This window comes from Pholcus phalangioides, unplaced genomic scaffold (genome assembly GCF_987345545.1).
Source record: "Pholcus phalangioides strain wild (caught in Gottingen) unplaced genomic scaffold, Ppha-v1.0 ptg000039l_1, whole genome shotgun sequence".
In the NCBI taxonomy this organism is placed as follows: Eukaryota; Metazoa; Arthropoda; class Arachnida; order Araneae; family Pholcidae; genus Pholcus; species Pholcus phalangioides.
Window position 1 is genome coordinate 7,583,418 of NW_028301625.1, and position 26,193 is coordinate 7,609,610.

At 36.4% G+C, this 26,193-nt stretch overlaps 1 protein-coding gene across 2 annotated transcripts in view; it reads left to right on the plus strand.

The window, feature by feature from the left end:
* Nucleotides 1–17,690: 17,690 nt before the first annotated feature.
* LOC149065526 (acidic leucine-rich nuclear phosphoprotein 32 family member D-like) overlaps nucleotides 17,691–26,193 on the plus strand; it is a 29,000-nt gene continuing 20,497 nt past the window's right edge. The window contains exon 1 of one of the 2 annotated variants that reach the window (XM_089253985.1): nucleotides 17,691–17,850. In XM_089253985.1, the coding sequence (XP_089110111.1) occupies nucleotides 17,791–17,850 (60 nt within the window). In that variant the 5' untranslated portion in view covers nucleotides 17,691–17,790. The remainder of the gene's footprint in view (nucleotides 17,851–26,193) is intronic. The other variant, XM_089253984.1, reaches the window with a different exon arrangement.

Below are 26,193 nucleotides of genomic sequence, written 5' to 3' on the forward strand. Positions count from 1 at the left end.
TTCGGCAGACATGCTCTTTTCCTTATTTCATTAAAAAAATTTTCACGAAACATCGGAATTTGACGCAATAATGATCAACTACAGTAATTTCTGCTGCTTCCGGTGGCAACTTTTTTTCTTTTTTTTAAACGAAAACTGGCATACATTTGCACTTCAACGCTGAAAGACCATTGCAAACCATCTTCAGTTGCACGATCACGGATATTATTGGGGTTTCGCAATGAGAGGCACAGATAGTTTAAATAAGGCAATAGTTTAAGTACAGTGGAATAAAACACGCTCTTCTCAGAAAGAATCATTTCGTGGCAAGCAGGAACAAAAATTTTTCGCCGTCCTTTCTAAAATTTTGTTCACACTGAAGCAAAATTTGCTATTTGGCGCAGAAAAATACAAAAATACACTATTGGAGCAGGATGGCACAAGATGTTAATTTTGGCGCAGTTCAGCGCAATTGGGGCAGAGTTCCCACCCCTGTAATTAGGAAAGAAAAGTCACATTCCTATATGGAGAGTTGAACTACCAACCTCACACTTTCCGGACTCGTGCTCTACTATTAAGCTACAGAGGACAGACATTTTCTAAGCTTAGAACAATATATCAATGAGTATCTGGTCATTGTACTTCATATAATTAGCAGAGAGGTTCATCATTTTGTGGTATGTCACCATGTGGGGGCTAATTTCATTACGAGCATTTGTTGAGTTGGGAGGCTGTCTACTGCACAGTCCCATTCAGCCCTAATAACATATTGTTCTAAGGTTAGAAAATGTCTGTCCTCTGTACTTAATGGTAGAACACCATTAAGTGTGAGGTTGTTGGCTTGATTCCCCCACAGAGAAATGTGACTTTTTTTTCCTAATTATTTTCCCTTAGTATCCAGTCATTGTATTTCGTATGTTACTATAGTTAATATACAAATACAACGCCACAACAGGCAAATTGCCCAACGAGGTGGCTGACTTAAGAACATCATAGATCCCCGAGCCATTTTTTGGAGGCCCTACCTACTACTGCTACACCACACATGCACCCCTCCCCCCCCCCTCCCGCGGAACCCTTAATGAATCGGTACATGCGGGAATGTGTGTGTACGTGTAGTGAAACCTGACGTGAAGTTTTTGTTGTTTCTCTGTAATGCTTGTTATGTGTAGTGCTGCCATCTGCCACCAGTTTTTCTAACTGTGAGTGAAGTGTTATGATTGAATGATTTATCGTTGTAGGACTGTTGCTCTCTGTGGCGAGACTTTTTAACGGGGATGCATGTGTGTACAGTAATTCATGGTACGTAGGTCTCAATTGGCTCTATAAGACACAATATTTTCATTTTTGATTGTGATGTACTTGCCTAATTTTTAAAAAGTATTTCTGTAATGCAATATTTTTTTATGAATAACCCAACAAATACAATACATGAATAATTTTGCACTGGTTTCAATGTCCCCCCCCCCTTCCACCCATTTAACCTGATTTTCTCTGAACCAACTGATTCTTGTCCTAATTAGGCTAGATTACAGAGTTTCTACTTGTATTTATCTTAACCCTTTCACAAACCATTTATTAAAGTGAAAAGATTATGCTACATTATTTGTTGTATGCAGTCACTAGAGGCAATTTGAGAAATATTTTAGTTAATTTTCTTTCTTAACCAGCAATTTGACTGTCTTAATGCAAGTTTGTTTTCCTGATTTGTCTTCTTACATAATGTTATCTAATTCTTAGAATTAGAACTTTCTATTTAGAAATTAGAATTATTTGGTTATTTGGGAAAATTGCAGTTTCTTTCCTATAATAATGAAAAATATATAGCAGTGAGGATATCAATACCTAATCTCTGATATCTTCATTACAGAACACTGATATGAAATCAGGCCTTTGATTTTCAAAAAATTTATTTTAAAGAAAAAAATATGAATTTTGAAAATTCTAATTGAATAGAAACAACTATTCACCATGTTTCCCGAATTTACAAAATAACTGTACTACAAAATATTAGTTTTATTTGGTTGTACAGTTATATTAATGTTATGTGATTATGGTTTTACTATTAACATACTGATTATTCTGCAGGTGCTTCTGAGAGATTCAAATTTTTATAAGAATAAATAAAATTCTAGAATTGAAATATCTAAACTTAAAGTAAGTGTTAATTGGAACTAACTTTAACAGAGCTTGAAATTATACACATAAATTCAAGGCAACTTTTAATGTAAATATGCTTTCTTTGTTTAAGATGAAGAAAATATTATATTCTCCTTTATAAAATTAGTTGAAACATATTAGAATGACCAGAAGACTTCTGGTGATTAAAAAAAAATTTCTCAAGCCTATCATGAAAATAAAATTTCTTTTCATTAAATTAAATCACTTGAATCATAAAATACTTTACAATAAATGTAAGTTATTTGCTGAATTCTCACAAGGGCTATTTCTTTTTATAGAAACAAAATAAGAATAACTTTATTACTTATAGATTGTAAAAATTTCATCCCATTGATATGATTTTTTTTTCAGAGCACACAAAAAACAAAGCTGAATAAATAAAGAACTATATGTATTATAGGCATATCAAATCATTAATAAAGATTTCACTGACTAAATTGCTCTAATTACATAATTACAATGTTCTGAATCAGCATTCAGATTGTTAAAACATCGCCATAATTTTTTTTTTCTCATGCCAATACCAATTTCTCTCTCCTAAAAACAAAAATTCAAATTTTTTTCTAAGATGTCACTGTTTTTCAACCAAGTGCAAGTTACTTAAGTGTTAGAAAAAACATAAAAGTACAAATTATTCATCAGTTTCTTTAATCGTAAAAAAATAAGAAAGTATAATCTACAGGGTGTTCTATTAATAGACCGACAAACTCTGAGGGTTGTTAGTAGATATCAAGAGGAACAAAATATGCAATCGAACATGGTGTCACAAACCACGTTGAGAGGGTGAAAATTGCAAAAAAAACGCATGCAGGTTTTGATGTCATGTTGGAACAACAAAAAGCACAATAATAACTACAAAAATATTTATTTGATTAATTATTACAAGATCTGTTGGAAGTGGCGGCTGCTGACGTCATTGCACAGTCTACAATGACATGAAAATGATTCCCAGACACCATGTGCTGAACATCAAGCTCAGCTGCAACCGCTCATGTACTTGTCGCCGGGAATTGGCAAACCGTTGCAGCATGATTTCTTCCATTTGAGGAGTGTGTACATTGTGCAGTGTCTCCCTGCATCTCTCTCTCATGCCGTGCTGGGTGAAAGGTCCCCGTGTCCTGTAGTAGTCGATTGATCATGACAAAGGTAGTATGGTACGGACGCCTCATCAGATATTGCTGTTGGTGCATTCGCTGTGCTAAGCACCCATTGTCATCTGCTTAACCATAAATCAGATGCATATCAGCATATTCCTTGTTCGTGTAGTCAGCCATCACAATACTCATTGAAACAGACAACTAACTGCTACACGTGCTTACTACCACAATAGCGTTAATTTATGTCATCTGCAGCACGTGATCCTACCCCAGCACATATGTTTCGCAATGCTGCTTACGTCAAACCTACGAACGCATTCAGCAATCAACTGACATCTACCTTTCGTCTCCTCTAGACTCAGAGCCTGCATGCATTTTTCGCAATTTTCTCCCTCTCAACGTGGTTTGTGACACCATGTTCCATTGCAATTTTTGTTCCTCTTGATGCCCACCAACACCCCTCTGAGTTTGTCTGTCCATTAACAGAACACCCTGTATGAATGGCTGGCTGCTACTTATAATGGGCCATAGAAGTTACAATAAAGGAAGTTTCGGGAAATATATTTTGAATTGAAACAATCTGGAAGTACAAATTATCATTTTTTAAAACCATGGAGTTTCTTTTACCCATATAATTAAAATTTAAATATAATGAAGCTTTGGTTTACGAGTATAATTTGTTCCATGGACATGATCATAATCCAAAACACTCATTATATTGAATCAAACTTCCCCATAAGCAATAATGGAAAGTTAAATGATTCGTTCCAAAATGTCTCCCTCATACCTACCCTGTGATCCTTTTCGAAAATAAAGTGCAGTATAAATACTTTATATTATTGTATTTTTCTTTACATTTTACACTGAATACTTGTGGATATTCGGAAAGATACACACAGAAACAGTGTCTTGAATTTTGAATCCTGCTTGCATCAACATACAATAAAAAATTGAGTCTTTTATGGGTTTGTGCTATTAATGCCACTCCTGTTGTCTCAGTGGCGTCTTCACAAATGGGCCCCAGATCAAACAAAGGCTCCTGGGGGCCTACCATCCTCCCATGCTTATAAAGAATAATCCGTGTGACAAGGACAGGTTCTCTCGGATCGTTTCACAGATATTGGAAAAAAAATAACCGCACCTTGATCCGTGAGAAGTATGCTTGAGAGAACACGTGGCATAAAGGAGGAAATGTAGGAAATTTTTTCCCCCTTTCATATAGCCAATCATAGGCATGCATTCAAGATATTTTTTTTTAATTTTTAGTGGCCCGTCATGGCACTCTTCGTGTTTATTATTATTGTTATATGAGCGGTATATTGAGGTTAACGAGTAAGTGTTTAAGTGAATTTCGTCATTCAATTCACATATTTCAGCATAAATTTCATTATGAGTGATGTTTCCTGCATAATAGCTCAGTGAAATTACAATTTGTGCCTTGATTCCTGATGAACCAGGGAATAATTTGAATTATGTTCACTTTTTTCTGCCTTTGATTATCACAATGTATAAATAATTTTGACAGTGGTCTGTTAAAATTATTCGGTTTTCTGGAATGTGATATCACTAAATCACCGATTATGATTGATCAAGGTCAGCATGTTTGACAATTTAACAAACCATACCTCACTTGTTGATATTTTTCTTTCAATGTAATACATCTATATTCCATACGACTATCTGCAGCAGATTAGAGCTTTTTTCATGTGAGTAAATTTTAATATGTTAACTTAAATTGAGTTTGATCAATCGTGAAATGCTGAGTGAGTTCCTTATTTGCAGAGCGAAAACAATATTCATTCGGCCGTTTATTTTGCAAGAAAAATTACTTTTCGGATAATAAAATGAAAGTATTTCATGTTTTTGTGATCGTATTGTGATTGTTTCTCAAAAATACAAAAAATTAATTTTCACAAGTATAATGCCATCATGAGTGTAAAATACCATAATCCAATCTCAGTAAGTGGATCTTAATCTCTCTTATCACACAGAGCGAAAACGATGCTTGTTCCAGCATTAAGCTTCGAGCTGGTACGAAAATTTTTCTTTTCTCCTTGAACAACGTGGATTATCCGTATCTCTCGAATTATTCTTTACAAGCATGGGGGGGGGGATGGTAGGCCCATTGGCTTAGTTGTGATCATGTACTGCTCAGCAGGCAACACAAATACATAAAGCTGTAGACTCGTCTTCATCTGGGAGGCTTACTTTGATTGTGCAAATCTCTTATCAAAATCTGCTAACATTTTTTTTTTTTCTCGTAATGCGAATCAATCAAAATTTGTTTAAAATTTTTGCTCATCTTGTGAAACACTCTTAAACTGAGTCACTTATAACTCAGTTTCACTGTACTGTGGAGGTACAGCAATTATGGTTAATATTGGTATTTACATATGCATAAAATTTTTTTTTCTAACAAGGGTTTTGATGATTCCAAATACAATTTACATTTAATACACTGCCGGAAAACAAAAACGTAACACCTTGAACACATTGCACTATATATATGAAGTTTTTACCTGAAAAAGTGCATATGTAGATGAGTAAATGATCACGAAATCCTAAGGCAATATGTTTTATTTTAAGTGTTACTTGTAGGACCCCGTTGTGTACCAATACAAGCTTGAATGCATGGCAGAAGGCTATACTAGAATGCTTCTATGCGCTATTGTGGTGTAACATGTCGCATTTCAGTAAGGCAATGCTCCAAACCTGTTAAAATTACTGATGGATTCTGATTTCATTGCAGCTCTTGGGCGAGAGAGAAAAGAGACTTGGGATTTCTTGAATATCTTTTTTCATTGAAAGAACGTGTCAGGGGGATATGATAGACGTGTTTAAAATTTTCAACGGGATGAATAGAATAGATCATGAGTTATTAATAGATCAACAATCAACTGCTTCAACAAGGGGACACTAATATTGTTTTGTGAAAACAACTCCAGGCTGTAGTGTTGCAGGGAGTTTTCCTCTAATATGGTTGTCAATAAATGGAATAGTTTACCCTCATGGGTCATGAATTCTAACACAATTGACAGTTTAAAAAGAATAACTCTGCGCTGAGCCAAGACAGCCGGAGAAGTCAAAAATGAAACATGGATAGACTTATATAAAGCGGCCTGAGAGCCGAGAGAAGAAGGCAGAACGAAAGTACGCATTAAAGAACGAAAGTTGCTATATTAATAGCAGTTTAAAAAGAAGTATTATAAACATATTGGGATAAATCAAGAAGCTATCCATACAAAGATAAGACCAGAATTCATTGATATATATCAATCGATATTTATTATGATATATAGCAGATATTTGTTTTCAAAATATCATGAGAGAGAGAGACAGGATATTTTCAGTCGAAAAGGATTTGGTATTTCCATCGGTAAATTAGTTTATCAAACATAAATTAGTCCATCTGCAAATAAATAAACAGATTTGTTCACAATTCTAATAAAAATATTCAGTTGAGAATGGTCTGATATTTTTAGTCGAAGATGGTTTGATGTTTTCTGCCATGAATAGGATAATATTTTCAATCTGATGTTTCAGTTCTAAATGGCTGATATTTTTAGCTACAAATAGGCTGATATTTTCAGTCAAGAATGAGCTGATATTTTAAATCGAGAATGAGCCGATATTTTCAATTAACCATTTTATGATCAAAGACGTAATATTGCATCCAAGCGCCAGTTGAATGAATTCATACAAGTCTATTTGTTTTCTTTCCTCTCTCTTTTCATCACCATGAAACTTTGTTGCAACCCTATAAAAAAGTAGTTCTTTTCATCTCCGTGATAAGGAGGAAAAAACATGCTGTACTCTTTTCATAACAAATAAGTGTTTAAAAATGTCATATATGTAATGTTGATTTCTGTTATTATTAAATTATTTAGACAATCTCTGATACTTAAAAGAATATTCTTATTGTGCATAACATTAGAATATGTCTAGTAATCAAAATACTAAATTGTAGGACTAAAATGTCCTTTAATTTGACAGTGCTGGCTTGTATATATGGTGCTTAAGAAACTCTAGTAACTTATTCTTAGTGCTAAAGTAAGAATAACTAAGTTCGACTATGATGTGGTATATTTACTGGCATTTATATAATGCAATGTTTTTCCAATTGAAGCTGTATTTGAACGTGCAAAGCAATACTTTGGGTATATCAAGTCCTGCCAGCTCTGCTTTGATTGAAAATACTCTTTAAAACTCTGAATTGATACAACCTAAGCTAAAAAAGTTTTAGGTAAGAATAAATTAGTTTAATTAGTGTATTGACAGATGCTGCGCAAAAACTTTTAATATGGAATAAAATTTTGGGCAGATCAGAAAATTTAAAATACCGAAATATATATTTTATACACAGTAAATTATAATTCAAAATTTAATACATTTTAATCTACCTGAAAGTGCTTTTTTTATTTAATATATCTATCAGGTTAAAAAAAACCCATTAGACAACATTGACAATAAGTTTTCCACTGTTTCAATACTGTGTTTTCGAGATCAAAAACCTAACCCTGATCACACATATTATGAGTAAAGAGCCATTTGACTTAGGGCGGTATTCACCGACATGGTTTAAGCTATAGTCACAATTTTTTGATAAGAGATCGACACGGATTGGTTAAATTCAAGGTTTTAACCAATCTAATGTTGATCTCTTATCCAAAAATTGTAACTACAGGTTTAAACCATGTCGGTGAATACGGCCCTTAGGAAACTAAACAAAGATAATAAATAGTTTAGATAAAATGAATCAAAATTATGTATTATCTGTTCTAGATTCCTTGTGCGTCGAAAAATTCAAAATTGCAAATTATAATTGGTATTTGACATGAATGTCGCTCTCCACTTGTTGATACAAGATATACAGAAGACTGGATGTTGTGAAGATATTTATTATTTGAGATGTTAATTTTTTTTTTTTTAATTAACATCTCAAATAATAAATATCTTCACAACATCCAGTCTTCTGTATATCTTATAATTGGTATTGTTTTAATTACTGTAATAAATTAGTGTTTAAAAATAAAGCATTGTAATATGCAAAAAGGTAAGTTTTTCATCATGTTATATACCTATTGTGTTCAAAACCTTATCCAAGAACATTCATTTAGGTTTTTGATGGTTTAAACCAGTTTTTGACGCTTGTCATGTCAAAACCCAAACCTGGATTACAATAGCTGTATGCATTTTTTTATATGAAATGTTTGAATGAAATTAACAATAGAAAATTACACAAATAAAAGTTCATGAAACATTCATGGATTTTCAATGAAAAATAAATGTCATATGCTACAAAACTGCTCCTGCTAATTAATTATAGTATACATTGTTATAATTTCACATGCAATCAAAAAATTCAATCATGTTTCAGGAATATTGAACCTTCTATAACAATGGTAACCTCCTAATAACAGCCATATTTGCTCGGTTCCATCAGTAGCCATATTTGCTGGGTTCCATAAGTAGCGATTGTTGGGAGGTTTCCCACTTATACTTTGGTATAAGTTTTCTGTTGAAACTCAACAAGAATTTAATAATCAAGATTATGAGACTGTTTTAGTACATATTTCATCTTCCTGTGGACAGAAGTCTTCAAATCAGGCACAGATCCAGAAAGGGGTGATTGTCTCTCCCAAGGGCTGCGAATAACATGGGAAACATTGCTGTCCTGTAAAATACAGGACAATCCAACAAAAACCTACACAATATATTATCCTTCCTGACTGGATCCACACCTGCTTCAAATACTCATTTTCAATTACGTAATACAGTCAGACCCCGATATAAAGAATTCATATTGAATGAATTCCTTGATTTAACTACTTTTTTTTAAACTATATCCTTAAATTTTTTTTTTTATTGTCACCCAAAACGGAATAGCTTGGATTCAGTTCCTTTTGAGTAAAAGAGACAATAAAGCCATTTGAAGTGTGCATGAGAAGGTTTCAGTAGCCAATCAGTGTACATCAAAACCATAAAAAACATTGCTCTGTCTGCATGTTTAGATTTCAGTCATAGGCGGAGATAGACTTGGAAGTCTAGGGGGGGGGCACGTTCAGTATTGCTGGGGGACATGATGATGATGATGTCAATTTCTTTATACATTAGATCAGTCGACTCCACCTTTGATGCTGGGGGGGGGGACATTGCCCCCCCCCCCGTATCCATGGGCGGAGAAACGGGGGCGTGGGGGGCATCAAAGGTGAAGTCGACTGATCTAATGCATATATGTATAAATGAATTTACATCATCATCTTGCCCCAGCAATAATGACCGTGTCCCCCAGACTTCCAAGTCTATCTCCACCCATAAATTTACTTCAAGATTGTGCTCTACCTTCACAAGCAAAGAATGGTGGTTCATTTGAAAAGGGTTTTTCGGTTAACAAAAATGACAATTTCAACAAAATTTGATAAACATGTTGGATGTACCAAACTTCTATCAAGCAATATATTTATGGCTGATTTTAGTCTCAAGTTTTTATATATATTTTTTCAATATTCATCATAAATAAGTTGTAACTGCAACCCTGAAGCAAGCAGCTTTTAAATTTTGCCGTTTCAAGTGTGTTTATGCTCCCGATTTAAAGAATAAAACTGCCAGTTTCATCTGATTCGTTAAATTAAGGTTCGACTGTATGTAACAATTAGAAATAATACATGATTATTATTAGGACCATGCACTATAAATATTTAAAATCATAACATGTGATAAATTGCATTTTTTTATTCTTTTGTAATTAGCTTCGATTACCATACGTTTTTACGCTGAAAATGAGGCACTTATAAGAAAAACTTTGGCTTGTCTTTGATTTTACACGAATGAAATCTTGATGTTTGTGCTTATAGAAAATACATTGGAACTATTGAAATCACATTTTGATTTCCTGTCGGTTGAAAAAACTGAGTTTAAAGCCAGGTTTTCCTAGGAGCAGGTTTCTACAGTGCGCGCATGAAATTTATTTCATGGTATTTAATTAAGGAACTTATAAAATAATGTGGTGCATCCTTTTGTGATGTCTTCACAAGCATGTATTTTCTGATGTACAATGTTTCTTTGACTATAGTCGAGGACAATACCATGGGCAGAGATATTGGGGGGGGGGGGCACAACGCCCCCCCCACAGACCTTCTAGGCTATCCCTTCCTATGCCCAATATCTGCTGCTACCGGGGCAGGTAGCGAATTGCTCTTGTTCGGTTCACGCGGCGCAAAAAACTATTTCTAGGAAAACCCGGCTTTAAAAATGCTTCTGTACCTGAAACATTATATTGACACTCAAATTCCAAGCGTCCCCCACAGTCAAAAAGCTTCTCAAATTTCGGAGATTACCGCGCCCTTACATTGCTCTCTTCAATTATACAGGGTTTTAGGCCTGACGGCCGTCCCCAAGGTTTCTAGAATATATCAGGGGCCGTCCCCTGTTTGAAAAAAATATACCGAAAGTAAACTGACCATATTTACTCGAGAAAAATACGGGAAATTGCCAATTATTGTCAAAAAATTATGCCAAAGGTAAGCAAAGTCGCCAACTCATGCTAAAAATCGAAGAAAAGTCACCAATCGCAGGAAATGAAGCACCGCTTCAATTGCAGTGAATTAAAAAAAAGACAAATGTGTGAGATGCATATTCTTGTTCCTAGTCGTAATTATCGTAATGTAATTTCTGTGTTGGAAAGATGATTTTAATCGTTGATTTAAAGAATAAAAAGTCAAGTTAGCTTCATAGAAAATACGTGAAAAACCGGACATTTTTGCAAAAAAGTCGGGACAGACAGAAATCCGAGATGAAAGGGCAAAAAAAAATTTTTGTTAGGAATTGTTTGGATAAGTTGTGAGGGAGGGCATCACCTCCAAGGGTAGGGCTGACAGGGCTCCAGCTAATGACTTATTAACGGGAAGATCGACTTGCATTTGCGCCTTGAAGTTGTGAACGACCAGAAACCAACTTCAGCTGACCACTAAGTGTGCCACCGGTGGGGATTCGAACCCGGGTCCTCACGATGTAAAGAGAGGAGTCATGGTTGGGTCCTCACGATGTGAGTTCGTCACTATGATCACATTACCACACAGAAGAAAAAGTCTGCCCCGGGGCCCCCAGAAATCACGCTATGGCCCTGAGTGGGGGCATAGCGGATACAGGAGGCGGAAGAGAAGGAGACGATTCCCTCCGTTCAGTGAAAAAGTTGTATTATTGGCATAGGTGGGAGGGCGGAGACCGTAATTCCCCTCCCCGTTCTCTGTACACACCCTCGGTTTTTCGCTCCCCACCCCATTCGAGGAGTCTGTATCCTCTTATGAGTGGGTGGTGTCAAAACTGTGATTAGATTTTTCCTCTTCTTAAAAACTAACCAATTTATAAGCTGACTCCCTAAAAAGAAATGAATTGAAATTAATGAACGGTTTATACGTGAGCGTCAATTTTTGGCACTGACCTATAGGGAAAAGTTTACTTGGGTGACCATACATTTTCATGCAATTTTGACCATCCCGTTTTTTTTGGGGGGAAATGTTGCGTTTTTTCACGTATTTTCAATCGAGATCAATTCAAATTTTATTCTTTATTGAAATTTAGGATTAAAATTATTTTCAACTCGTAAATTATATTATGATAATCACAACTATAAATAAGAATTTTCATCTCACATATTTGTGATGTTTTATTTAGTGGAATTCATTTGAATTCACTGCGATTTGCAGTGGTTCATCATATTCAGTGGCTTAGCCAAGTTTTGGCCCTATTCAGAAAAACAGTTATTGAGAAAAACAAGTAAATTCTAACGTTAGAATTGTGTACACAATTAACGCATTAAAAAAATACGATAAACATGTTGGGGTAAATCGAGAAGTATTGTTTATAATTTTTTTATCGAATTTTTAATTGGGTTACTGTATTTTATAATATATGACATACATACTTGTTATGGGCATCTTTTTCTCAGCCACCTCGTTGGGCCTTTTGCCTGTTGTGGCCTTGTATTTATATTTGTATTGTATAAGTGACTACAAAGGTGCTTAAACCTAAATCATCCAATCCTGAAAACAAATATATTTTTCCGAAGTTATACAGGTGAAATTTTGAAACCCATCGGGTACGTCAAAGTGACTGTATGCTACAGTACTAAATCCAGTGAAGAAGAATCATACATTGTCAATTTGAAGAGAGAACCTATCCTTGGTCAAAAAATTGGATGCATAAATTGGATATCAACACAAATGGCATTCATGATTTCACAAGTGTGAAACATATTCCCATGTGTGCTGCAAAAAGTTCTGTTCCTAGTTTTATCAATGAATACTTTGATCGACAGTGTGCAAGATTCCAGATTATACAGTCTATCCGGAATATTATCGCATATTATGCCTAGTGGAAGTGAGCGCCCAATTGCATTTGCCTCAAAATCACTAACAGCTGCCGAGACAAATTACAATCGACCAAAAACCTAGACTTCTACACTGAAGAGCCAAAAAAACTGGCACCTGCCTAATATCGTGTAGGGCCCCGCGAGCCCGCAGAAGTTCCGCAACACGACGTGGCATGGACTCGACTAATGTCTGAAGTAGTGCTGGAGGTAATTGACACCATGAATCCTGCAGGGCTGTCCATAAATCCGTAGGAGTAAGAGGGGGTGGAGATCTCTTCTGAACAGCACGTTGCAAGGCATCCCAGATATGTTCAATAATGTTCATGTCTGGGGATTTTGGTGGCCAGCGGAAGTGTCTAAAGTCAGAAGAGTGTTCCTGGAGCCACTTTGTAGCAATTCTGGACGTGTGGGGTGTCGCATTGTCCTGCTGAAATTGTCCAAGTCCGTCGGAATGCACAATGGACATGAATGGGTGCAGGTGATCAGACAGGATGCTTACGTACCTGTCACCTGTCAGAGTCGTATCTAGACGTACCAGGGGTCCCATATCACGCCAACTGCACACGCCCCATACCATCACAGAGCCTCCACCAGCTTGAACAGTCCCCTGTTGACATGTAGGGTTCATGGATTCATGAGATTGTCTCCATACCCGTACACGTCCATCAGCTCGAAGCAATTGGAACCGAGACTCGTCAGACCAGGCAACGTGTTTCCAGCCCTCAACAGTCCAATGTCGGTGTTGTCGGGCCCAGGCGAGGCGTAAAGCTTTGTGCCGTGCAGTCATCAAGGGTACACGAGTGGGCCTTCGGCTCCGAAAGCCCATATCGATGATGTTTCGTTGAATGGTTCTTACGCTGACACTTGCTGATGGCCCAGCATTGAAATCTGCAGCAATTTGCGGAAGGGTTGCCCGTCTGTCACGTTTAATGATTCTCGGCAGTCGTCGTTGGTCCCGTTCTTGCATGATCTTTTTCCGGCCGCAGCGATGTCGTAGATTTAATTTTTTACCGGATTCCCGATATTCACAGTACACTCGTGAAATGGTCGTACGTGAAAATCCAAATTTCATCGCTACCTCGGAGATGCTATGTCCCATCTCTCGTGCGCCGACTATAACACCACGTTCAAACTCACTTAAATCTCGATAACCTGCCACTGTAGCAGCAGTAACCGATCTAACAACTATGCCAGACACTTGTTGTGTTATATAGGCGTTGCCGACCGCAGCGCCGTACTCTGATTGGTTTCATATCTCTTTATTTGCATACGCATGCCTGCACCAGTTTTTTTGGCTCTTCAGTTTATATTGGGCATGCAGAAAGTTCTATGATTACATCTTTGGTAGAAAATTCACGTTAGTAGTAGAAAATAAACCAATGATGACAGGGACGTAGCCAGAAATTTTATTCGGGGGGGGACCAAATTGACAGAACAATGGATTTGGCCATCTTTTTCCCTTTTTTCGGTCATTTTCTCACATTTCGGGGGGGGGACCAGAACCCCAAGTCAGCCCCCCCCTCGCTACGCCCTTGAATGATGACTCAATTGCATCCAGAGAAAAATTTACAGTATGATCCGCTACAAAAATGTGGCAGTAGGCACATTTCCTTTCCAACTTCGACTATGACATCAAGCATTGAAAATCATCCGAACATGCAAACGTGGACTATTTGTCGAGCAGTCCTTTACCACTGACAGATGTACAAGTCAACACTGTTGATGATGAATATATCCTGCAAGAATCAATGATCAGACATATATCCATAGACACAATTACTTCTGAAGAAATCTAAAAAGAAACAAAATTGAATGTTGATTTCTGTGAACTAAAGAAAGGTGTGATGCAAGGAACTTTATATGACCCAGAAATAACATTACAGGAAGGAATTCTACTTCTGCATTTACTACAAATACAACGCCACAACAGGCAAAATGCCCAACGAGGTGGCTGAGAAAAAGATGCCCATAAAAATAAAAAGATCCTAAGACACTTCAAACAACCATCCTTCAAGAATTACACTCAAATTACGGAGTGTGAAGATTGCATAGTGGAGTTGTGAAGATGAAAGTACACTTGCTTGAAATTACTCCATTAGAAGAATATTGACTCCGACATAGAAAGTCTAATGAAAAGTTGCAAGAATTGTCGTGACGTCAAGAAAAACGCCTATACAATTACAGTGCACAATTGGTAAAGTCCAACAAGAAATTGGCAACGTGTTCACATGGACTATGCGGGACCCTTCTTTGGGCATTTCTTCTTACTTGTCATTGATGCTAAGTCTAAATGGCCAGAAATCGAATAGCTTTATTTGTATAAATATTTTTTGTTTTCATTTTTTATTACATAGGAAACAATTATTGACACAAAAATCCAGCATAAAAACATTTGATACTCTTCCAGTATGGAAATATTGACGGTACACAGAAAATAAATAAACAAATAAAACTTGCCAATTTTTTCCCCAGAAACATACATGATTTTTAATTCAGACTACTCAAATTCATTTTCCCACACACGGTGCACGGTAAATTAGCTTAAAACTCAAAATATAAATATTATAAACTCAAAATATAAATCATTTTCGGTTTGGTTAAACACGTGCGCACGAAAAAAGTTTGACGGGAAACGTATGAAAATTATTCGGTACTTGCTGTTTTTCCATGTGATCGTCCACACCATTTTGAAGTACGTCGAGAACTTTTACATCAACGATTCCAGTGACATTATTGACCTCACTACCGCTTTTTAACAGCGAAAACAAGCCCTTCGACGGCCATCTTGAAGCTACACACTAGCGAGCAAAGCGGCGAAAACAAAATATCTTGAATGCGCTGCTAATATCGCTTGTCGTTTAATTCCCGCTCTGCTGCGGTGCGCGCTACTATGCGCAGTCGCATTGGAATTCGTGTGTTTGATTTCGCTGCGTCGATCTCTTCTCTGCTCGTTGCTTTGCTCTCCGTTTCACTATGTTTTCAGCCTAACTCTGAGCAATACTTTTTACAATTATGAAATTTTTAAGCATTCTTTAATTTAAAAACCAAGCTGTGATTACGAGAGTTTCTATTTGATACTCTCTGCTACATCCACTGAGCTATAAGGAAAGTGGAGTGAGGGCTGCGCGAACCGTCGCCGACGCTACCGCATCACACCTTTTTGGAGCAAAACATTTCCTGACCGTGTTAATGCAATGTGACAATTCCAAATACGAGACCTGTATAAATTCCGTTTTTTTCACTTTTCGGCCAATAATTATGCACTCTTTATCTTGAAATTTTTTTTATAAAAACGAATACTCACTTTCGTACAAGAAAAATACCTTTTTTCAAAAACTTGAGAGGAACTATTTTTTTTTATAAAAAAAACTACATTTCTAACATGTTTAGCATTTTATTTAAAGCTTCCACTTCGAAAATTCGTAGTAGTGAATATTTCTGCGAATTAACTGCTGAAAAAACAACTTTCAATGCAAGAAATGAGATTAAAACAAGAGAGAAAAAAAGTTTCTAATATTTTTTTTTCAAACATTATATATACAACAATGTACACATACAAGTTTTTAAATAAACAATTTGCAAATAAGACTACAGAGCATAATTTGGAATATTAAAATAGCAATGCACAAGAGCACTTATGTTTGCTATGAAATAATTTACAATAGAAAACCGGAACAGCATCATCTTTCAAATAGCGTTGAGGACTTGTAGATGTCAGCTTTGAAATGCTCACCACAAAGAACAAATGCTTTAGTTGGATGCCAAGACTTTCTTTTCACAGCTTCCATGAATTGTTTAAGAACTTCTGAGTTTCGAAGAGACCTTTATTTTAAAAAAGTATTCATTAACCAGGCTTCAAGAAAGCAATAGAAGCAATCAATCATTGTTCGTAATAGTAGCTTAACAATGATAATTGTTTGATAATTATAATACATTCATAATATAATTAGATATTATAAACATAATTATAACTCTTTGATGATTATGATACATTTATGATTTTGCATATTTCGCTTTTAATATTTAAGCAAAAATTGATTATGTAAATAATATTAATTGCATTTTACCACTCCTCACATTCTCACATCATTTTCCCAAAATTATTTTTACCAGAAGTAGAAAAGTTTAGGTCCTTCGTTCCTTTAATTAACAAGGGATTATGGAATGCAATTTTTAATGAAGCATATTTTGTTAGTTTTTCTGTCATAAAAATTCTAACCCAAATAGTAATAAGCAATTTCTACACGATTAAAAAAAATATATTTGAGGTTTAAAATTCATGTGAAATTAATTTGTTATTTCGAATTAATGCACATCAAACAGAAATTGAATGTGAAATGAAAACTGCATGCATTGAATTTTACAATTTTAGTATAAAAATCAATGCATCTTTTAATATAAAACCACGTGCACTTACCTATGAAACCGAAGTTTATTTCCATCTTCCTTCAATTTTCTCCATCGGTTGGTGCAAATATAGGTAGAACACGATATCAGCATTTGTGTATGTGCAGATGGACGACTATACTAATGAAATAATATGAAAACAACTGAAAAAAATACCGAAGATGGAAGTTTCCCCCATTGTTTACATGCTGAAATAAGCAATGTTTTGCCTATTTCACTCCGTCACGCCCACTTTTGTATTCCTTCGAGTCGGCTCGCGCACGTCTGTAGAGGAAGTCTTCACTCCAGTCTACCATGTCCTCCATGCCTATAGCTCAGTGGCTACATCAAACGCCCCCACTATGTGTACTATGTTCCTTTCTCGCAGCTATATTCTCGTGTCGCTTCTCTTCCTTCTCATTTGTCTCTTTGCTCACCGCTTCCACTATGTTCTTAACCTTAAAATTACCTTCGCTTTGTTTCCCGTCATCTCTACTTCTAATTAGTGGAGAGGTTCGTCATTTCGTTTATGTCCCGTATTTTCCAATATTTATCTCGGGAAAATATGGTCAGAGCATGTTATTCTCAGAAAGTTTCAGTCGGGATTTTCTTGATAGATTTGAATATAATGATAAAATAAAGTGGCAACGATTGCTCTTGTGCCTTGCGCTCTTTCATGGAACGGTTATTAATACGAGCTGCTGTATCCTTCCGCGTGACTTGAAACTCGCAGTAGATTTCGTTAGTTGTGTTCTGTCTCGTGGCGTGTTAGGTTCTATGGAGAATAGCATGGAAAAACGAATCCACCTTGAAAAACGTGGACGCAGTCCCTCAAAGGTAATTCTTTTTAATACCTCTTTATTCAAGTTCGATGTATTCTTTCGTGTTTTATAATTGATCTGGAATCGTGATGTGTTTAAATTGTTTTTTTCCGTGAACGTTCGTGAAGAAATGGCGTATCTCATTGCCCCAACTTGTGTATATTGTGAGAAGCTTGTAATTTAACCGCGAAATGGTATTGCCGATATATTAATTACAGTTTAGTACCACGCTGTATAAATTTGTAGTTAAAGTAATGTTTTCGATCTGTTTTTTCCATTGATGTTGATTATACCAATATTGATTGGAATTTGATAATGTGAAATCAGCGCCAACTACGTTTCCCCACGTGTTTTAAGGGTGCCGGTTTCGTCTTTGGAAAGACTGGTTAGGGATTCCCGCCTATTTTCAGACGTGTCGATATCGTGATATGTCGATCACCGATATCATTTAGTTGCATTGGTTTACCATTATAACATAAAGGAAATGGACTTGATTGATTGCATCATTCCTTAATGAAGATTTTTTAATGTAGAATGATTGGTAGCCTTTTTTTTATTTTTATTTATTCAATTTTTCGAAGTAATCAAAACTCGCATGATACATTATCTCGATTTAAAAATTATATTTAAAAAATAATTTAATGAAGTTTTTTTCAAATTAATTCAAAAATTTATGTCTAATAAGTGTTTTTTTTTGTGATGAAACTAGCAGTGATTGCTGACACCATTCCTAGTTGGTAGAACTAGATACTTGGATTAAAAGTAGTATTGTGAATTATATTTAGCGAAATAAATTTGACTATTTTTTGGTGTACTTATGAATTACACTTGATTCAATCAACAAATTTCTTGAAAGTACCGATTGCTGATTTTCTATGAGTGTGTCAAAATTGTGAATAACCATTTAATTCGTTTTAAATCATTCTTCATTAACCAATTGCTTTTTAGTTTGTTTAACATATTAATGACTGGTTTTGGTAGGTCTGAGTTCTAGTTTTGATTTTGAGTGATATAAAGAATTGAAAAAAAAATGAAATTTAAAATTAACTAGAAAAATTTTGCAGGGTTTAAAGTTGCTATTTCTTGGCCTAACAGAGGCAGTTTAACTTTTTTTTTCGTTTTTACTTTGTCGTTTTCTCTTACCCCGGAATAAAAATAATAAATGAATAAGAAATAGTGACTTACCGCACTGTAAATGTATTGGAATATTGGAGAACTGATAGCAGGGCCCAGCTTTGCAAGCTGTGATTATCATCTTGATGTACCTGAACCGTATTTGAATTGAATCGGAGGGGGGGATGAAAGCATTTTGTTTTAATTGAATTAATAAATACATGACCAGTGAAAAGGCAGTATAAGTATCTTTATTACTTTACCGCTGTTCACTGAAACTTCTTCGAGATAAGACGCACGTTTATTTTTTGTTCTGTTGCATTGATCAAAGAAATGGCACCCACACCTACGCGGAACTTGATAAGCAGATTTCTATTATGGACAATAAGCTGTCTGCCGTCGACCGAATTGAGGCTAAGCTGACTGCATTGGATACCATTAGTGGAAAACTAGAATGCTTGACTTCACTGTGATCTATCAGAAAGTGTCAAATTCATGAGCGAGAAATTTGAGTAGCTGAAACTCACCATCAGCAAATTACAAGACAAGAATAGGAAACTGGGAGGGAACGAAATGATGTGGCGCCAAAACCAAATGCTGGAAGATGGGCTTGAACACATGGATGCCTATGCACGAAGAAATAACCTCATCCAAAATGTTCTTGAAAGAAAAGGTGATACGGACGAGATTGTTTTGAAACTTGCAGAGAAGATGGAGGTGACAGTGGACACAAAAGTAACATCAAAGCAATTCACCATCTCGGAAGAAGAAAAGGCAAAAGTCAATGAATTATAGTCTGTTTTGTCAACACAAGGAGCAGATACTACGGTGAAAAAGAGATGTTCTGCAACCAAAGATCTTGGATTTCCAGGAAAAGCAACAAGGATTTATTTTGGTGAACACCTGACACAGGGGTGGGAACTCTGCGCCGCACTGCGCCAAAACTAATATCTTGCGCCATCCTGCTCCAATAGCGTATTTATGCCCGGAATTTCGGAAAGGACGGCAAAAATTTTTTGTTCCTGCTAGCCACGAAACGTTTCTTTACGAGAAGAGCGTGTTTTATTCCATTATACTTAAACTATCGGCCCCTGATCGGGCTTTCCATCGCGAAACCCCGATATTGTCCGTGATCGTGGAACTGAAGATGGTTTGCAATGCCTTTCAGCTTTAAAGTGAAAATTCGAGTGTTTCCGTTTAAAAAAAAGGTCGTCACTGGAAGCAGCAGAAATTACTGTAGTCGATTGTCATTGTGTTAAATCCCGATGTTTCGTGAAAAAAATTTCATTCCGGGAGTAAAAAGCGCATGTTCGCCGAATTACGAATGTTAGTTTAGAAACTTTGCCGAATAACGAGCGGTAAATCGTCAAATAACAAGCGTTAAATCGTCAATCTCGCCAAATATCGGGTATCGGATCGCCAATCTCGCCAGATAATGAGTGCTGAATCGCCAAACATTGAGTTGATTCTTCCGAAATTCTTTCCCATTTTGCAACAATTTCTTTCCAAGTATAAAAAAATTTAAAACTTATAAAAATTTTTTAGCACATTTGAAGTGCTGCTGTTCAAGGCAGCAAATAGTGCCCTCAGTAAGCAAAAATCATCTTAAATAGACTGGTGCAAAAAATTTTATGACAGCCGCTCTTTCAAACAAGGTGTCAAAAGCCTAAAACACCAAAAACAAAAATCAAGCTGACGAAAAGATGTTTGATAACAAAAGACAGTGTAGTTTTATTTTGAAAAGGGTTGAGGGTTAACGAAAATATTCTTGTTAATTTCACTGCTCCAATTTATAAATATCTGCTCCGAATCCCATATTTTGCTGTTCCAAATCCCTAATTTGCTGCTCCAAAACTGCTCCAAATCCTGAATTTTGCTGCTCCGAAATGGACTTAGTCACTTCCCACCCTTGCTGACACCAAGGATGCAAAAGAGATCTACACCTTATCCCTGGCAGCAAAAGACTCATGATTGGCGTTTCCTATGGACGAAGTATGGGGGCCATCGACACCAGAAAGGAAGACGAAAGCAGTGTTCCAGCTATGTTGCAAATACGATATAAAAGTCTATGAAAGATAAGTATTATCCCGAATTTTTTAGAATAAGAATTTTTTTCAGTTAAATATTTTTTTTTTTTTTAAAGATTTTGAACTATTAATTTCACCTGGAAAAGATAGCTCACATGGTGGCTCTAGAATGTACGTGTATGATAAGTTGAATTACAGATGTAAATCAGAAATAGTTATCAATGAAGGTGAATCAATATGGATTGAAGTAAATTTTAATCATTTAAAGGACTAGCTTCAATATGAACAGATTTTTAGTCGCTTGATTCTGTCTTAAACTCGCTGTCTACAAAGTCTACCGAAATATTAAAGGGCATAACTGAACGGTTCGATGCATCCACACCATTCAGTTATACCTGTGCAGGCGAAGCTTCTGGAACCGGTTCTAGGCAATCTGTGGGGATATTTTCATTCTTCGATCTGTCTTCGCGGTCTTTTGATCAGTTCGGAATTTTCAAGTATGATTTCCACAGATGATGCTTTGGGTGTAGTTGGATTGGTTATGGCACTGAAAGTTATTAACTCAAAAAAAAGAGAAAAAAATGGGTAACGTGGTACAAAGATAGGTTTAAAAAAAAGGCAACAATATTCTCACATTACAGGAACTGAGATTTGCACCAAATGATTGGCATAATTTTCTCAAAATGGATCAAGATACCTACTCAAAGCTTTTTTTTTTCAATTCCTTTCGGGAATTGCTTCTCAAACTGTTTATTTTTTTAACAACACTGTCTCTGTTCGCTAGAGGATCTATTTCTCTCATTTTCCACACCAATCTCTCATAACTATCGTCTTTCTTAATTTTGTTATGGTAATCTTTAGTTTTCACCAGCCACAAGCATTTCTTATTTCTATACATTTCAATGAATTCTTCCAAACATTCGCGCTGCCCGTTTCAAAGATCACTCGTCATTATAAGCCTCGAGAAAACTAAACTCTGGTGGAGTGTTGAAATCTGTTTCCCAAAATAGGACTATTCAGGCTATGAATGGACACAAGGGGGTGATGGGGGGGATGAGAGGAAAGCATCAGTTTTCGAAAACTCAGACTATTTTACCAAGGAACCTTTTGTAAACGTGGGCCTTGGGCAAAAAAAAAAAAAGAAAACTAATATTGCACACAGAAATTCGTACTTGTTTCATCAGAGCTAAAGTGTTTTTTTCTGCCTTTGAATGTGCACTGTACATTCTAGATGTATTGTAACTGTAAATTAATCGGTAAAGCCTACTGTCACAGATCTCCACACCATCCTGCATCCCGGGGGCTGGTTTTACTAATGAATATTGTCATTATTCGAGCCATTTCCCCCAACGATGGGATTGGGATCAGGATTCTGGTTTCAGAGCCCGAGATGATTCCAATCATTCTTTTTCCCCACGTTAAATTCACTATAGTGGTGGCTCGGCAAAGAGAATAGCCTCTGTGCTTTGCGGCAGGATGTGGGTGGGGAGGGGCAGGGGGTGACGCCCAAGAGCCATGACGCACACTTTGAGGAAGACTGCTGTAACGGAAGATGTTTGTTGAATCTACATAAGTACAATAATGTATTTTGATGTTGTTAAAACCTCTCATAATGACCGATTTTCATGACTTAAGTAAAAGGCACTACTGCCTACTCATGCTTATCAAGAATGCTATTCGTATCTACAGTGATTATGACAATACGTATAGGCAATAAAAGAGAAATTTTGGTGTTACAATCGACGCCCGATATAACGACCCCTTCGTCTAATAGAGAATGGACGTTATATTTGGAGCGAGGGGGAGACTTGGGGTTGTGGTCGGGCCTGATTGGGACGGTCGTTATATAAGTAAAAAAATAAAACATTTGGGACTTACCCTACCAGTCTTTGTCGCTATAACGGGAAGTTGTCATAACGAGCGTCGACTATATCTTTGAAAACACACTGTTTCTCCTCTGAATATACAGATAGGGGATACATCAAGGGCGTAGCCAGGGGGGGGGACTTGGGGGTCTGATCTCCCCCCTCCCCCCAAAATGAAAGTGGTTCTCCCCCCCCCCCCCCAACGAAATTTCTGGCTACGCCCCTGGGATACATGCTCCTTCAGCATCGTATGATGGCATTTTATTCTCCCGATAGCGTTGATTTAAAAAATAATTTTTTTGAAAATTTTTATGGTAACATACGTAGTGTTTTTCCTTGAAAGAAAACTGCATTTTCACTACCGACCTCTTACGGTTAATTCAACTCAATTAGAAATTGACTTACTATTAATATACATATTATGCTTAATAATATTACTCAATGATATAATTATATTATCAATCATATATATCTCTCAAAGAATTTTTCGATTGTTTTCTTTCGTTTAACTAGCGTAATTTCATCTGAATTTTTTTCTTTCAATGTTTGAGCTGAAAGTTGAAATTCGTTGCAATCTGACGAGATGTGTCCAAAAAACAAATTCAATGAGATTCATTAAATGTAAAAGAAAATAATAAATTAGTGATTTTTGTCCTATTGATGCTTGCTGGTTTTCGGTCAAGAAAGGAGTGGGAATCCTGCGTTTGAAATTGCGAACAATTGCAAACATTAACTAACTCGTATAAACACCTGCTTGATTTCTAGGAATCTTGATTTCTAAAGGAAGTACATGTGAAAGAATACTAAAATAATCTGATGTCATGGGGTCCCTAAAATCTCCAGGAACCTTGGTTAGAGACCTCCTCTCTAAATAATCAATAAACAATTAAGTCATAGCACATTATTTGAATATAGAGTTTGTGTGTTTCGGTGCATAATTTCGGGCAAATTTATTAAAAAGAGTGATTTCAGAAACAAAATTGCGAGTTTTAACAATGGTCAAAATATTTCTAAAATTTTATTTCGGTTTTTTGATATGAAATTGTAAGAAAATATCGTGAAAATTACGCCATTAGAAAAATTTCTTCTAATTAAATAGAATCCCTCTCCAAAACAAGTTAGAACAATAATAACTGAATATTACATTATCAGTGAAAACCAAGTGCTACCAAGGAGCGAGAAGCCAATGCACAGATTTTTAGTGGGCACGATACGTGGATATTATAGCAGGCTCGTGCTAAAGCAAGAAGAACCGGTTTACCCAGGGCCCCTCCCCCCAAAAAGAAACCTGTCAACTTCTCCATGGCATGGTCTGCAGGCACCCCCCCCCCCATACAGACCACGAAAAATTTTCATTCGTATTCATTTATCCAAGGAATAAAATCCACAGCTCCCGAGGACCCAATTTGCAGATTTTTAGTGGGGGCCCCAGACTGGATTTATCTCTGGCTTCTGCTGTTGCAAATTTTATGACCCTGTAGGATGAAATTCTCTTATCAGCTTTTTGTTGCCATAATTCACTTTTTAATTTAATTAATAAATATGTTTACACCTATTGGGTCGATATACTTCATTCTTTTTATCTTTCTTTCACGTCAAAAGAACTAAGATTTATGTGTATTAAGTTCAGAGATGTCATAGGGTCGCGAGCTGTTTATTAGCTTTTAACTACTGCTCTCTTCCCTGTCTTCATCACATTATGAATTAACTGTTCTACCATGTCCAAATATTTTTTCTTTCTCTTTGCATTTTCTTCCATTTCTGGCGATTTAAATTCATGAAAATATGAAATTTAAATCGCCAGAAAAATTCTGCGGGTTTCAAGTTACTAAGCCTCTGCCCAACAGAAGCTATTTAACACCGTTAGGAATTAAAATAAAAATTGGTGCTTAAACGCGACTGAGCAGAAAATCCAGCAGCGACACGCGATGGAAGTGAAATGACACGTAGTTTAACAATGCGTCCAATCGCTGACAAAGGTGCATGCAAATAAGACGTAAGAGGGAACTTAATAAAATTCCTACAGCTATAACCATAGATGTGATTTTGTTTTTGCTATGACGCCACAACTCCGAATATTAATTTTAAAAAATGAATTTTACAATACACAATGTATATTGCGCATATGTGTAATATATACTCAAAAAGTTTCGGACTACTTTTTAATAGTAATTACACTTGTAGGCAGAACTTTGTTTGCCATTGGCCTAGGGCCCACTGACGGCATTGCTCCTCCGGCCGTTAGAGGGAGCCCTGCCCCCGGGCTGAAGATATCAATTCTGTTTTCGCCACAGCCAGAAACACAGCAATATTTCATTAAGCAGGATTAAAGCCCTAGCATACAGAGAAGGCAGTATAATCCAGTTGAAGCAGGCAAGCACAGCAAAAATAAACGTTTCAGAGGTGCCACAGTTGGCGACTTTCTGAAAGGGTGTAAACTGCATGCCACCTGTTTGAAGTTCTGCTGAGGAATATGAACGAGCTGCATGCCTGATTTAGCCGTGAATTAATAAATGATAGCAGGGCCTAGTTTCACTGGGCGGTCGCTCCGCAAGACGTTATTGTGAACTATATGTACCTGAACTGCATTTGGATTAAATCTGAAAGAAAGTACAATTTTTTATAATGTCGCCGTTATATTGTTTCACTCGTCCTGTGTAAAGCCCTAGCACAGTGGTTCTCAACTTTTTCTGACTTGCAGAGCCCTTTTCAGTGTGTAATTTCTATGGCGGAGTCCTTTTTAGTATATTTATATGGCTGTACCCTTTAAGCATCTTTTTTTGTTAATCAAATTTATTGATTTATTTTATTATCCTCGAGTGGCCGCAGAGCCCTTGAGAAGTACACACGGAGCATCGGTTGAGAACCGCTGCCCTAGTAGACAAAGACTATAATCCAGTTGGAGCAGGCAAGCACAGAAAATAAGCAAACTTTTCCAAGGTGTTACATTCTACAACTTTCTAAAGGGTATCTAAACTCCATGTCACAGAATGAGTCTTTGGTGATGGAGCGTCGTAATCTAACTCATCGCTTGGGGATGGGTCATTGTCAATTGAAACTCAAAAGCAATTTCTGGATCTGCATGTCAGAGATGCCATTGACGCTCTATGCCACGTCAAATACCCGGAATTTCAAAAAATTTGGTTCACGTATCCTTTCCTAGTTCGAAGAAGAAAAAGTGGAGAGAAAACTTCCCAAGTTTTTCTTTTCCGTCTATCACGATCGCACGACTTTGAAAAAGTGGTTTTACCACTTATACTCAGTGCCGTCTTAACGCATGGGCCCACCCGGGCACCTCTAAAGGAGAGGGGCCTCACAAAAATGAGAAGTGGTTGAAATTTTCAAGAATTTTCC